At 40.3% G+C, this 16,194-nt stretch overlaps 1 protein-coding gene across 6 annotated transcripts in view; it reads right to left on the bottom strand.

Moving 5' to 3' along the window:
- The window catches only part of VPS13B (vacuolar protein sorting 13 homolog B), a 368,719-nt gene that overhangs the window by 57,856 nt on the left and 294,669 nt on the right, over positions 1-16,194 (bottom strand). For all 6 annotated transcript variants that reach the window (XR_014010614.1, XM_081204225.1, XM_081204222.1 and 3 more), the window contains exons 40-42: positions 12,307-12,503; positions 7,417-7,598; positions 5,067-5,416 (exon numbers count right to left, since the gene is read on the bottom strand). Coding sequence is in view for 5 of the 6 variants with exons in the window: in XM_081204225.1 (XP_081060351.1) it covers positions 5,067-5,416; positions 7,417-7,598; positions 12,307-12,503 (729 nt within the window). In the remaining variant the exon portion in view is untranslated. The remainder of the gene's footprint in view (positions 1-5,066; positions 5,417-7,416; positions 7,599-12,306; positions 12,504-16,194) is intronic.

Genomic DNA, 16,194 nt, shown 5'->3' with positions numbered 1-16,194 from the left:
GCAGATCACTTTAAAGAGAAAAGGCACCAATGTCATCTAGACTAGATTCCTAGACCTCTATTTTCCCTTTGGGAGATCTGGGGAGTATCATGAAAAAAGAAAAGGAGAAAAACAAGCCTAATATACTCCTGAACTACAGACTTTCACCAACATATAGCTCTCCGCTCATTTATCTGTTTCCAGTTAAAGAAATTTTCCTGGTGATGTGGTGCAGTGCAATGCAATGCAATGCAATGAGAAACCCATATTCAAGGCCACCTTCAGTCACAAAGCTCATTGGGTGAGTCCACCCAATCACCGTCTTCCAGTCTATCTATCTTACAGGGCTATTGTAAATAAATAATTCTATGTATACCACTCGTCAGTTTCTTGGAATGAGCATTAGAGCTATCCATGTATGTAGTTTTGGAGGACTTAGACCTATCACAGCCTCCTTAAATCTATAACCCTTTTATTTGTACTTGCCAATTACTATATCAGACAAGAAGAATATTTAGGAATAAACATATTTTATTTCAAATGGGGAAGTGCCACAACATAGGCTTTTACCCAATTAGAAGGGCAGATACATGGTTTGTTCCTCTGCAGTGTATCCATTGTGTTAACTTTCTCTTCCTGCTTCCTCCTTTCTCTGAGCCCAGAGAGAAAACAGCATATCTATTCATAGTACCTGCTTCCTTTCTTGCCCACTCACCCATTGTATAAAAACTGTGTAAAAACTACGTATGTGTATTTGAGGCTGCACTTTTGTCTGATCCAATTTTAAGGCAGGGCTGATTAAGCAGCTATATTTTGGAACTTCCTAGAAGATAGGAAATGTCCTGATGGCTACATGTACAGTGGTACCTCGGTTTACGAACTTGATCCATTCCGGAAGTCCGTTCTTAAACCAAAACCGTTCTTAAACCAAGGCGTGCTATCCCTAATGAGGCCTCCCGCTGCCGGTGCCCTTCCACGGTTCGGATTCTGTTCTTAGACCGAGGTAAAGATTGCGAACTGGAACACTACTTCTGGTTTTGTGGAGTTCGTATGTACACACACACACACACACACACACACACACTGTTTAGGTAGTAAAAAAAAGTAAACCATCAAATGAAACTTGTTGGATTTAAACACATGGATTTCTCATATTTAAAAAGTGGCCTGTAATAAATTCCGTGGCACTTTAGAAATTATTTTAACAAGAATGTGTCTGATGGGATGGTTTACATTTCCCTAATGAAATATCCGGGGCTTTCTTACTTAACTGACCCATTCACCACAGAATTCATTATCCCTATATATGTAGCCCTTTGCAATAATGAAATACTATGGAATATGTGGAGCTTCTCCACTATATTTCATTTCAAAGAACTATTTTTAAAGCAATAAGGAATTATGCAATTGAAGCAAATAATACATTTTCACATATTTTCATTTTACTTATACAATCTTGCTGAATTAAAAACCACCTATATGCTCTATAAATTGGTTATTTTTAAATGAAATCTTACTACAGTTCAAACACAAGTATGATGAGGGGATGGATTTTATTGGGCCAATCTTTTGTTGGCAAAAAAGTGCACATTTTCAAGACTTCTATAACTGCTTTCAACAATAAACGACTCAAGTCTGGCATTTAAATGTACCCTATTAACAATCAGTTGATCAATCAGCTGACTGAAGTTAAAAACGTTTCTGTTCCCTTAATTTCAATGGGAGAGTTAAGCAGGTGCTTAAAATTAAGCTAAATTGTTTTGGCTAAATTGTGCCCCTGGTGTTTTAGAAGGCATTTTCCACTGTAAGACATTAGACTCTTAAGACTGTTACCAACAAAAGAGAATCAGTGCCTTGGGGGGAAAAGGGAGATTCATCATCTTGGGATTTGAACATGTGACCTAGACTTACAAGCAAAGAGGCTGATGATGTCTTTAAAGCCTAATTCTACTTCTAAAACTACCATCATTATTTAGGGGAAAAAATTAGTCCGCATATTGGCAGAAACAAATACTGACAGAGGCTTCTGTTAATCTTGAACTCTTGACCTAAAGGTGCAAGGCCAAATTGCTTTATGCTTCATATGTCAGCTCCCATCTACAATGTGTACAAAATTACTTGTCTCTAATAATTCAGCTAGAAAATGTGAAAATGTGCTCTTGACTTTGTCCAGCAGAATAATGTGTTGATTGTGAGCGCTGCACACCAAACAACACTTAGTGGGAAGCTAATTTTCGGTATGTATGTGGAAGAGGAGAAGCCACATAAGGAACATGTTGTTAACAATTAACGTTAATAAGCAGTTCTGGGTCCACTTCTGTGTCTGATGTCCCCTAATTTAAGTAGGCTGAGTTTTTAATCAAGTGCACCCTGGGTTGGAGACCCACCCACCACATCAGAAGATGGTGGCAAGAACCCTTGACATGAGAGGAAACGAGAAAATTACAACAACAATTACAGAAGCATATCCTCCTGTGGGTCATTTGAACATTGCCACCCCCGTGTATAAATCAGACCCAACTATTCCTAGAATGTACCTGTCAGGAGTATGCTGCTCTGCAACATATGGCTCTACTTAATCAAATATACAATTCTGTTATTTTCAACTCAAGAGTATTCCTGTAAGGCACCCTGTAGTCCAAGTCAGTCATTCACACTCTGATGTGGTCTCAGACATTTAAATATTTATACACTACATTTTATTTATATGTATACGATGTCTGATACTCCTTAACAGCACAAAGCAACTGACCTTTCTGAAGGCCATTTTGCAGTAGTTGCTGCCCTGCCAGCCCATGCGTAACGGGCCTCATCCAAAACTCTGTTTGCTTGTTTTCTGTTAAGCACATTGCTCAAAATATGACAAAAAGCAGAAATTGGAGCTACAAAGACTCTTTTTTCACAGTGATATTTGAACCAGCTGTAAAGATTTAAATCACACTAGCTCTTGTTTTATGAACGTCCTTTTACAATAAGAAAACCATGGAATGGCTTGAAAAAAAGAAACTCTTGATACGAAACAGATGTTTTTATCTTTTCTAGCTTTGCTATTGTAGTTCTGCGATGGGTAATTAATGCACAGTACTTTGTTTTGGTATTTAGATTGGTAAAGAAAATTATTTTCTTGCAGGCCTGGATAACTTAGGACAACTCAAGGCATTTTGAACAATTGCAGGGGAAAATAATCTACATATATATTTGGATTGCCTTGTACCATTATTTTTGTATGAACAGAATAGGATGCAAGATGTAGCAAATGCTTTCAATGATATAACGAGGGGGAAATAGCTAGTGATACCTGACAGAGGGCTTTATTCGACTAAGTTTTACTCCAAGTTGCCCTACTGAAATTAATGAATCTAAATAAGTCATATAAAATAATTTCAATAAATTTACTCTTTGTAGGCTTAATACTGAAAACAACCCAGAAGATCTGTGACCACATCTCCATCTCACATGGCGTTTGGTCCTCATAGTTGCTTATCCCAACATCACTGACTTTCTAAAACACATACAGTGGTACCTCAGGTTAAGTACTTAATTTGTTCAGGAGGCCCATTCTTAACCTGAAACTGTTCTTAACCTGAAGCACCACTTTAGCTAATGGGGCCTCCTGCTGCCGCCGTGCCGCCACCGTGTGATTTCTGTTCTCATCCTGAAGCAAAGTTCTTAACCTGAGGTACTATTTCTGGGTTAGCGGAGTCTGTAACCTGAAGTGTACGTAACCTGAAGCGTATGTAACCTGAGGTACCACTGTACAATGAAATACTACATATTACAATTCACCAGGTCAGATCCTGATCTCACCGGCATAGACTTAAACCCACCCAAAATGGCCCAAGGAGCTTTAATTTCCTTTGAAAACATGTTTTATGTGATAATAAAAAGACTTTTACTTTAAAGTGTGGGGAAATCTGACAATAAAGCGACAGGCTAGATTTCCCAAAGCTTTTGCCAAACCTTCAGAAGTTCACACATGCCCTGCACAGTTAGCTCTCTGCTAACTGAAGAGACAGAAACTCAGTATCACAGCCCCTGCCCATTCTGACATGGCTCAACTCAGATGTAAGATTTTGATCCTCCAAACCAGTGCTCGCCACCCCCACAGTACTGGCACCTTTTTTTCTAGAAGAAAAATACTGGTTAAAAGTATGGCACTTGCTGTAACAACCATGGTGAGTAATGGTACCTTTTTTTCTAGAAGAAAAGTACTGCTCCAATCCACTGAATTGCATCCAGGGAGTTGCGAGTGGATTTCTGCTAATGCAATCGGACCTCTGCCCCAAACCAATGAAACCTCCTCCACCACAGAAAATTGTATTTTGGAGGGTCAGTGCGCCCTCTGAAATGGCATAAGATGGGCAGGAGGGGCTGTAGTGGAAGCAGAGAGTTGGCAGAATTTAGGGGACCACTTTGTGAGAGTGGAAGTGCCATTTAGTCATGCATGGCAGCTTTGAATTATCCCAATGGTTGGGAAAATCAAGAACTAGCTGTGGGCCCACAAGGTCCCTTTGCTTTTCTTTCCACATACAGAGGATCAGTTAGCTGCTTCCTGTTTGCAGTAAACCATACTTGGACGTTACACCAAACCAGCAAATTATGGCTTGTCAGAATGCAAACCACCATTAAACCATAGCTTGCACTGCGGATGCAAACAGCAGGTGCGAACCATTGCTCGCCAATTTGGTTATAATGGTAAAGTATGGTTTCTGCTAAAAAGGAAGAAACAACTGAATCTGACTGTGCAAAGGAGGAAGGGGCACATGAGTCTTATGCTTGCAAATGTATTTTATTCATTTCTAGAAGTGTTTATGTTCTGCCAACTCATGTAAAATATACTGAAACTTGGTTTGGCATTATAGGTGAACTGGTTCTATGTGTTTATGATGTTGTATGCTATCACTTTGCCTATTAATTTCATTTGCTTTCAATCAAGTTTCTGGTTCTGCAAAAAGGGGAGGTAACAGTGTGCCCTATCTTCCCTCTCTCTTCACCCTACTAGCCTATTGGTAACCCCCATTTTCAGAAATCCTGAGTACGGGTATCCAGATTAACATTTTCATTTAACGTTTAGCTGTTGACCTTACCTGTTGCCAAGCTTGGATGGTTTTATGCAGGGAGTGAATAGCATGTTGCCCGAAGCTTATAAATATGGGATCTACCATCACATTTCCATCCAGTATCTTTTCCGCTAAATTGCCAGAAATAGCAATCTGTCCAAGAACACCAAAGGGCTTCACAACAGCCTGCATTGTTACATTTCGGTATTCCAACAGTTTGCAGTCAATCCTAGTAGAAAACTGGATCTCCTTGAAGATGGATCCATCACTCCATTGCCTTAGATAGATGTGTGGTTCTTTGAAAGAAATGATCAAATATTCTAGTTCGGATGGCACATTTTTATCAGAGATAAATGGATGAAGAAACTTTGGTGGCACTGTGAAATAAAGGGGGGAAATCAATAGTACAATGTTGCAAATGCAGACTGGGAATGAGTGTGTTCAGTAGATCAATATATGCAGAACACTTTACAAGAAAAATTCTATGTATTTGTTCAGCTCAGTTAAGTAGCCACTATTATATAGAAATCCCATCTTATTTGAAACCAGAATAAGCACACGGGAAATGAAAATGAAACCTTAAATTTAAATACTGACAAATAATAAAGAATAAAAATTTTGTTATTCAAAGACTCAGTGCTGTCAGGAACTTTATATTATTTACTTTCTTCTAAATCAAAACAGTTAAGTATGTACATATACATTTACCTATCTGACTGGTTTGGGTCTGAGCTGAGCCATATTTATTTTTTCAAAAGCTTGTGGTTTCTGCTCTGTATGTGCATATTTAAGCATAGGCTTGAAACATGGTCTAAAGGCACATTATAGAATTCTTGAAGGAGCTAACCAAATCTGAGTCGGGCCAGTGCTTGAATGGGAAACAGCCTGGGAATCCCACATACAACTCCTTTGAGTTCCACAATGGAAAAAGGTGGGATATGAATGTAATACAATTAAGTCTTTTTTGTGTTGGGCAAAATTTAGTACACTAAGGCCCCACACTAAGTAGAAACACTAGTTATCCCTAACTACCATTGCAATTACGATGACAACAATAACAGAATCAGCAGAAATAATTCCCCTACACAACAAATAGAGCTAATCAAGAAATAGCCCAATAGTAGTAGAAATATGTACTACAGATCAGAGCCACCAAAAGATGTTGGAAAGTAAAAACTGGAGACCAAATTAGGATTGAGGGATTAATGCAGATAAACTCATATGATTATCTGTTTAGATACAGCGCTGATGTGCACTTTGGAGAAAAAATGCAATTATTAACAGTAATGGCCTCAACATCTGGTGAACACATAAGGGACACAGAAAAGTATCTACAATTAGCAAAGTAGAAAGGAAACAGAACTATCCTAGGTAAATGAAATCATACAGTATTTTAAAAATGTAGATGCTATTTTAAGTAAATGGATGTCACCAATCCAGAACAATTGGATTTTAACTTGCAGAAAGCCAACATCCTAGAAATTATCTGCCCTATAGCAAGTCTGAAGTAACCACAGCTTTGGATATTTAATTGTCCCACTATGAATAAACAAGCAGAGAATACAATGATAATAGCTGCCTAAGGAAAGTTCTTTCTGAAAAAGGAAAATTTATATACTGACAGGAACTGCATTTGGTTCCAGCAGCTTCTGCCTTTTTATTATTTACCATTTGAAAAGTCAAAAATATGGAAGTGCGTGCACAACTAATAAGGGGAAGAAGGCATACATTACTATATTCAAGACTGTACATATTAACGTTAGCAAAACTTGTTTTTCCAATATTTAGCTGTTAGGTTGTGTTTTGCTTTTTAAAAGGCTCAACAATTTCAGCAAGAAACCCTATTTTTGAAGTGTGCTTAGTTATTTGCTCATCTTTCCTGGAAAGCATTATTTGATATCAGACAATCTAACGAAATTTCTTGGAATAAATTTGACATTAACACAGCAGCACATAGTTACTGAACAAAAACAGATGGGACTCCCCTTCCCCTTCTTTTTAGAGTAACAAATGAGCTTCCAATGCTTGGAGTTTGCTTCATAATTTCTTTGATAAAGGAGGATGTAAAAAACTTCCAGCATCAGTGCAAGTATCCTGGCAAGTGGCTGAAATTGTTCTATCAGATGGCCCAAAATAAAGTGAAGGGGGCACTTGGCACCATTAGCCAGGACTTAGGAAAGGCAGCAGCGCCTTCTGCAGATACTGGACACCAAAACACTCTTTCCTACGCATTCTTGCTTCCGATAAATGGTTGCAAGTTATCTGAGCATATGGTTCCAGGAACCAAGAAACTGCAAATATGAAGCAGGTGGGGCGATGATGAGGAAATGTAAAAACAACAGTTACGGTTTTCTTCTTGTGAGTATACTAGACGTACCTGTGCCCAACTGATCCAGATGGTGGCAAAGGTGAAGTTCCAAATGAGCAAACTGAATTGAAACGCCAAGGGCAGGAACAAACCAAGGGGTGAAACAGGAGTCCACCCTGGTACAGGCTGCTAGGGCAGTAGGAGTTACAAGCTGATCACAAGCACTTTGAGAGCCCGATTCACTTTCGGAGCTGTGGCAAAAACAAAACATGCAAGAGTATTATTTCAATATATCCTGGTGCTTATCATGGGATTTGACCATTTGCAATGCTGTGTTTGGGGCACAAACACTGAGCAGACCATGATTATTTTGGACAACCACAGCAACACAACTGGTGCACGCATCATTTCTAGGGAAGAGTTTTCTAAAATGCTAGCATATTTGAACAAGGAAAGTACTCTTGAGGAGAAAAGGGTGAGGGGAACAACCTTTCAGCAATTATTAAACACTTTTTCATAAATGTCTGAACATTTATTTCAACACCACAATACAGGAGTTTTAAAAATGTAACCAGAGCCTATCACTTAAGTACAAATGCACTGCACACTTCTCAAGCAATACTGCTCTCCTTCCTATTTGCACTTAAATTGTCCTCTAAAAATGACTTCCCCAAATGTGGAAAGACCTAGATTTTAAGATAGAAATCTAAAGCTGTAATTTTACCATTAACATACTATCCCATTACACTGCCTCTCAGTAACTATTTGCAGTGCCATGAAATGCTTCCAAAAATTATTCAGCAATCATTTTCAAACATCCACAAATCCCCTCAATGGGGCTTATTTCTAAGTAGTCAGGTATAGGATTCCACTGTAAATGTTATATAGCAGGGGTAGCTAACCTGTGGCTCTCCAGATGTTTTTGGACTACAAATCCTATCAATGCTCACGATTAGCAATGCTGGCTGAGGCTGATGGGAGTTGAACACCATCATCTGTTATATAGGTTAACATCATGGTGTGACATACACACACATATTAATTCATTCTAATTGGTAGCAATCATCCCTGTTCTTTTCGTTTGGAGATTTAAATTTGTGACTTAATAAAAGCAAGGATAAGGTAAAGGTAAATTACTCCTGGACAGTTAAGTCCAGTCAAAGGCGCTCATCTCACTTCAGGCCAAGAGAGCCAGCATTTGTCCACAGACAGCTTTCCAGGTCATGTGGCCAGTATGTGCGGTTCTGGCACAATGGGACACTGTGACGAGTGCCAGAGCGCATGAAAATGCTGTTTACCTTCCCGCCACAGCGATACCTATTTATCTACTTGCACTGGTGTGCTTTCAAACTGCTAGGTTGGCAGAAGCTGGGACAGAGCAACGGAAGCTCAACTCGTCGCGCGGATTCGAACCGCTGACCTTCTGATTGGCAAGCCCAAGAGGCTCAGTGTTTTAGACCACAGCGCCTTAGGACTGCCAAGGATGTGCACAACTGGAACACCATTACAGTATACAATAAAGAAGAGCAATGCCATACAAGGGCATTTATGCATAAGGACAGACAGAGGTAGGGTTATTGATACGCTATGTGGCATCTTAGAAACCTTTTGGCTTTTAGGGGCAAAACGAAAAGAAGTCTGGTAAAACCTGGGTCACATTGACACCATAAACTCAAAGCACTCATACTACCCATAAATTTGGGTTTTGTGGGTTCTTTGGAGGATGCCATGACTATGAAAGTAGCATACAAATGCTTTCATGGTGTGAATGCTACCTTAACCAACCCTTTCCTTTCAACTGCAGGGCGTAGGAGAGGATGAGCTTTCACAGTGCAAAGCCCAGTAGCTCAGCTCCACTTGGGGCTAGTTTACTTTTGACAGTAGAAAGAAAACCCAGAGGAATAGCATTAGCGGTTGACTTCCAGCAGGAGTGGCATCTAAACGGTAGACCCAGTATCTCATTATCTTTGTCTTAGGGCATATGTATTTACCTTTTACTTGTGCTAGGTCAGGGATGGGGGAGTCTGTGGCCCTCCAGATGCTGTTACAATTCAACTTTCATTAACATGGCCAATGCTCAGTGAAGATTGAAGTTGGAGGGCTACAGTACTGGGGGACTTCAAAATATATCAAAGTATATATGGAGAGGCAAGAGGAAATTTTTGACACTTTGCGAAGGCATAAAAGGATACCTGTAACTGGCTTCCTAATTCCTAGGCTTGCAAGTATAATACAACTAACCTGATAAATTGATACGCTGCATTTCCTCTTTCCAATTTTAAGTTAGCAAAACCACATGCATCTCTCTTTTCGTAGTTCTAAGCAAGTCTAACCTGAAATCCCTCTCCCCAGAGCTACAATAAAATCCCCTCCCCTCCACCTCATCCAGAGGCTACCCTCAGTTTCCTCGCTGCTTCCCTCCCTTACTATTTATCAGCCTGTCTTCTTGCTGGTTAAATCACACTGGCTTTCTTACATTACAAACACCGGTATAGCTGTTTAGGGACTAAAATTATAGTCACACTCCAGAGTCCCTATACTTATCCAGCACCATCTCCTAATGCCTCGAATGTACCTTCTGAGTCATATTATTCTTTTGTCAATGGAAGTAAACATTTATGCGTTTATTTTACAATTTAGGGAACAATGAATATTTTCCACATCATAATATTCCACATAGAAATAAGAAATTATAGCAGGGCTATCACTGTCAAAAAACCCTTTCAGATAACACTTTTTAATGAAATCTCAGGCACAGTGATAAATCCCAAGTGAACAAGAATTGTGACTGCAATTCTAACTGCTTTGATAAGGGCAAGGGGTTGGGGGAGCACTACTGAATTCCACAAGCTTTTTGCTCAATTCTCACAGAGTTCACATTTCTGTGGTACTAAGCTGACCACGGAGGTAATTTTGCGAAGGTCCCACATTCAGAGGAATTAACCTTGTCTGAAACACTTAACTTCTCAGTGATGAAAATGCATTCCTTCACAATTAACATCAAGAAATCATTTCAACCTAGTATGATCAATGGAAACCAGATGTTTAATACTTTTTATTGATTTGTTATCTGTTTTCTTCCCTGAATTATTCACACACACACAAAAGATAAAAAAATATGCAAACTCCACTCTCCTAATTCAACTGCTTTGTTATTTTTTGTGTGAGAATGTGTGGATGGATGAAAATATATATATATATATATATATATGTATATATGTATATATATGTATGTATATATATATATATATATATGTATGTATGCAGGTTTTGGTGTCTTCGGGTATCTTCCCGTGTAAGAGTTGGGGTGTCTAGGCGACGTTTCGACGAGGTCTCACTCGTCATCTTCAGGCTGGTGCTTTCGGCTTCTTGTTACTAGAACAGAGCAGGATCCTGCTCTGTTCTAGTAACAAGAAGCCGAAAGCACCAGCCTGAAGATGACGAGTGAGACCTCGTCGAAACGTCGCCTAGACACCCCAACTCTTACACGGGAAGATACCCGAAGACACCAAAACCTGCATTCCTGTACCCGTGAAAATCTACGAAAGCATATATGTATGTATGTATATATGTATATTTACTTATATGTAATGATTTATATCCCCCCTTCTACACACCATTCAAGGAGGCTTACACTTAGAAACATTTAGAAAGTACAATATTTTATAGAAGCAAAAATATGGCACACCTACAGAGAGAGAGAGATTCAGCAAATAAAATAAAGACATAGAACAGGAAATTACCTACTAGTAAGACAAGGGTATGCTGGAATTAAAAAGTATTCACCATTTCAGAAAACAACAGCATAAGGGAGGATCAATCAAGCCTTGTGGAGCAAAGAATAATATAATTTCAGAGCAACCACTGAAAAGACCTTTCTTGCCATATTCAGGACACAGAAAAGGACACAGGTAGGCTGGTACAGGAGGTGGCAGCCCCTAATGTATCCTGTGCCCAACACATTTAGGACTTTAAAGGTATTCATGACACTTCAGTGGGAGAGAATAATAATAATAATAATAATAATAATAATAATAATAATAATAATAATAATAACTTTTATGTTTCTGTGTCCATTCTAAGATCCAAAGTGGTGTAGTGGTTAAAATGTCAGACAAGCCTGGGGAGACCTGGGTTTAAATCCTCCTTAGGGCATGTGGGATGAGCCTGTGCTTTCAGACTAACCATGTTGTTTTGGGGATAAAAGCAGGAGGGGGGGGGGGAAGAACCCTGAAGTCACTGGAAAAAGAACAAGATTAAAATATAACAAGCAAGCAAACAAATAAGTAAGTACCAGAAACACAGTAATTAGGTTGGACAGGTATTTATCAGGGGTATTTTCTGTGTGGCTGCCCTGTTGTGAGGTTCAGTCCCCGTATGGGACAGTTGCATATTCCTGCATTGAAGAGTTTGGATTTGATATCCCGCTTTATCACTACCTGAAGGAGTCTCAAAGCGGCTAACATTCTCCATTCCCTTCCTCCCCCACAACAAACACTCTGTGAGGTGAGTGGGGCTGAGAGACTTCAAAGAAGTGTAACTAGCCCAGGGTCACCCAACATGTGGAGGAGCGGAGACGCAAACCCAGTTCACCAGATTACGAGTCTACCACTCTTAACCACTACACCACACTGGCTCTCATTGCAGGGGTTTGGACTAGGTGATCCTAAGGGTTGCTTCCAACTCTACAATTCTATGATTCTATGTCTAAATTGGTATTTTGGAATATCTTTGCCCAGTTATGTATTTTGACCATGCAGATTTTAGCATTCTTCTAGTCTTGCAAACTGGCGTACTGAAGTGTTTGGTGTATTAGTCAACTGTCAGGCTAGCAAGCTTTTTTGCCACAAATGATATATTGTGGGAAGAGTCAATGGCTTTCTTTGCTTTGGTGACCTACTTCTGTGACCTGATACCATAAGTTATGCATTTCCATCAAACAACTGCAGTTTTGATTACCTTTGGTCATCCCCTGCATTCTGGCTGCTGTTCAGGACAATCCTCCAAAGATCTGAGGCTACAAGTTCTTTTTGGTCAACCATTAAGTTGATATTAGGCAGTGGCAGCTCACAAACTTTGCTTTCTGAGAGGCTGAATTCTCTGAAAGCAACAAATGACTTCTGGAGCTCATCCCAGTATTCCAAACTGCAGGGAATCTGTAAAGTTAGCAAACAAATCTTAGTTACTTGACATTTCTTGACAAATATAAAAACATGCATTTGTAGCTATACTACTGGTTTATTTTAATTTTAATGGTAAATAGCCAAGATATCTCTTCAGTCATATCCTTAACAGATTTCTTTTAGAAGTTTCATGTTAATATAGCTGGCATTGATATAGGTTTTTATTCAATTCAATGGGGTTAGGATACATCTCCAGTTACTAGCAGACAATTTGAACAAACACCCCAGGATCACACAAAAACACATTATGAACATATATTAAACACTCTAAAACACAACTGAATTGTGAATTCCACCATGCATCAAGAATATATTTTCCTAAGACATTGATTAAGTGACTTAAATTTTCTGTATAGTATAAATACAGTTGGAGACAGAAAGTATTATTTCCCAATGTACATATGTTAGTGATCAGAACCTATTACAGTAAGCAGCTAATTATCCACTTGGGCCCTTTTCAGAAAGGGTGTGATCCATCCAAGAAAGGATATTCCCCCTCTCTTAAGCCACAGTGGAAACCAACCATCAAAAGTTTGTTCTTATCTAGATACAGCATCATCTTGTTAACTGCTGTACAGCCCCCTACTGTATCTAAGCACCAGTTTAGAAATGTCACAGCTACTACCAATTCAGATTATGAAAAGTAGAACATACTGACAACACTAAATTCCAAAACTCCACCAATTTCAAATTGCTATTAAGCAAGGGAAGTGGCAAAACACAGTCCTGTTAAGCTCTACATATTCAATCCTATGGAAAGGGCAAATATCACCCACCAAATATTTCACCAAGTGATCCAATATTGTTATAAATTTGCAGGAGATCCCCTCCCGCTAAACACTATAAATTAATAAATTATAGAATTTTGATTACTTGACTGGAAGATTGGAGGCCAGTGAAAAAGTACAGGCTAAGCTTCCTACCGGGACACAGGTGGCTCTGTGGTCTAAACCAGAGCCTAGGGCTTGCCGATCAGAAGGTCGGTGGTTCGAATCCCTGCAACAGGGTGAGCTCCCGTTGCTCGGTCCCAGCTCCTGCCCACCTAGCAGTTCAAAAGCATGCCAAAAAGTGCAAGTAGATAAATAGGTACTGCTCAGGTGGCAAGGTAAATGGTGTTTCCATGCACTGCTCTGGTTCGCCAGAAGCGGCTTAGTGATGCTGGCCACATGACCCGGAAGCTGTCTGCGGACAAATGCCGGCTCCCTCGGCCTACAGAGCGAGATGAGCACCGCAACCCTAGAGTCGTCCATGACTGGGCCTAACGGTCAGGGGTACCTTTACCTTTAAGCTTCCTACCAAGCCAGGGCATTACCTGGAACACCACGTTCCTCTCTCAAGCTCATGTGATTACACATACGAGAAATCAGTCAAATAACAATTGGGCAGACTGTTACTGCACTCAGGATCTGCTTTTGGGCTTCCCAAAAGCGTCTAGTTAGCCACTGTGAAAACCAAAGGGCGACTGGGGGTCCATGATGTCAGGATGTTGGGAGGAGCTGGGTTAGAGCCAAACGCCGCATCTGCACAGCTTCAATGGCTGGTAGCTCCTCCTCCTAATGTTGCCACTAGCTGGAGGCCGCTGCTTCGACCATCATTTCCCTCCACAGCTGTAACATGGTTGGCTCTGTTATTCACCTCTGCATTTTTGGGATGGGGGGGCAGCCCCAACTCTGAAAATATAGGGGGGTGCAAAAGGGCTTGGTCTTCTGGACCTGGTGCCCCTGCTGAGAACAGAATGCTGAACTAGATGAGACTTTGGTCTGTTCCAGCAGAGCTCTTCCAATGTCTCTATGGAAGGTTAACTAGAAGAAGGCCTTTAAAAAAACACACCAACCCAAACACACAGCTATTAAAAAAAGCAAAGCAAAGATTTATTTTCACATAATCTTTAATTTTAATAAGTGTGAAAGATAAAAGCCTTCATATGTTAACAAATATACAAGATACAGTGAAACTGTAATATGTTGTAAAATAAAAACTGCACATTCATCCTTTAGTGATCCCCTTTAGGAATGCTAGTTAGATTCTGGGAGTCGGAAAAATATCAAACTTTGCAGTGTGAAATATTTAAGAGTGATTTATAGCCTGACACCCAAAGGCCTTGCAAGGAGGAAAGTCCCACTGAAATGCATGGGGTTTACAGTGGCTCAGAGCTTTGGAAACTGGATTTGGCAATTTAAACTGATTTAAACTCTACATTTCTAAGCATATCACATTATTTGTCCTTGTGGGTGGATGGGGGTTATTACTAATGGCCCGGCTTGGTAAATATAAAGGAAGATGACTGCTTTGTGCAGTAGCAGCTGCCAAAAACAATAGTTTGAAACTTGGATATCAAGTATATCCCACAAAATGACTCATGGGCAAGGGAAGTGAGGATATTAGTTGCACTAGAAAGTGTCCCATAAGAAAAATAAAATTGTGTTCCTTTTGTCTTCAAAATGATTAATACTCTACCTACATTTCAAATAATGCTCACCTCCTGGGATGTTGCTCCTACCATTTCCACAATAAAAGCAAGGAAAGTACACTGGCATAGTGCCATTAACACACACACACACACACACACACACACAGCCAGAACAGAGCAGCTCTCTGAATTTCGCACACCTCAGTTCTCCATGTGTTGCATGGGACCCAAGTTTATGAATGAAGCTGAACAGAAGTAGTCAAAGGCAGGGCAGGGCAATGACGACAATGACTTGGGCTCCTACTACAAAGGTGGGCCAAGAAGCTGCTACTGAAGCCTACATGCTCTTGCATGAGGGGACAGTGGGTGCTAAAGTTTAAGCTGGGTGGCCTGAAAGTCCTGACTGTATGTAGCTCCCTGGAATGCTAAACAGGCCACCTTTTGTGTGGACGAGCCCTCAGTGCCCGAGTTTGGCACCAAATCAGCTCTGGTCTGAGACCCTTTTTATTTTGCTGCATCTCTTCACAGCTTTTGATATCACCAGCCATAGTATATTTCCAGTTGTCACCTGCACTGCAAAGGAAAGCTTTGGCCTCCAGCTGCTGGCCAGCTTCACTTCCCCATCATGCCTCTTGGACTGACGGCTGAATTTAGGGGTTTGGGGCCCGAAAAAATTGAAAGAAGAAGGAAGGACAGCTTCCATGGCTTGGTAAGAAGGATTGGGGGAAAGTGGGATGGGGAGGAGAAAATGGGGGTGTGCAGTATAGGGATCAGGCTGCTACAGAAGGGACTGGGGGAGGAGAGTGGGGTGGGTAAGTGTCAGGTGGGGACTGAGGGGACAAAGGGAGGAGAGCAGTGAATATATGGAAGTGGCAAGGGGGTGGGGGAAGCAGGGTAATGCAGGGCTCAGGCAATTCATTTCAGAAGTTCCTAATTCACAACTTGTTTCCTGCTTTACCTTAGGGATTGCTATTCCAGAAATAACTACTGTACAACAAAGCATACATATTATAGACAGAAAACATACACATTTGTTTGTGCGTGAACTCAAACTCCTTACCAAAGCCATATAAATAAAATAATCGGGGGGGGGGTATAATCTGCAAGAAGAACTACAGTTTTGTTTTAACCCAAGCTTCTTCCTGAAAAGAGAAAGCTGCTGGTAATAATGATATCAGAATTGCCCCCCCCCCCGCGTTTATTGCCAATTCCCTTATACATTTTTCTCTGCCCCCCTTTCACATATATACACAC

The sequence above is a fragment of the Podarcis bocagei genome (genome assembly GCF_964188305.1).
Source record: "Podarcis bocagei genome assembly, chromosome: 8".
Taxonomy (NCBI): Eukaryota; Metazoa; Chordata; class Lepidosauria; order Squamata; family Lacertidae; genus Podarcis; species Podarcis bocagei.
This window is presented reverse-complemented; position numbering and strand designations above follow the sequence as displayed.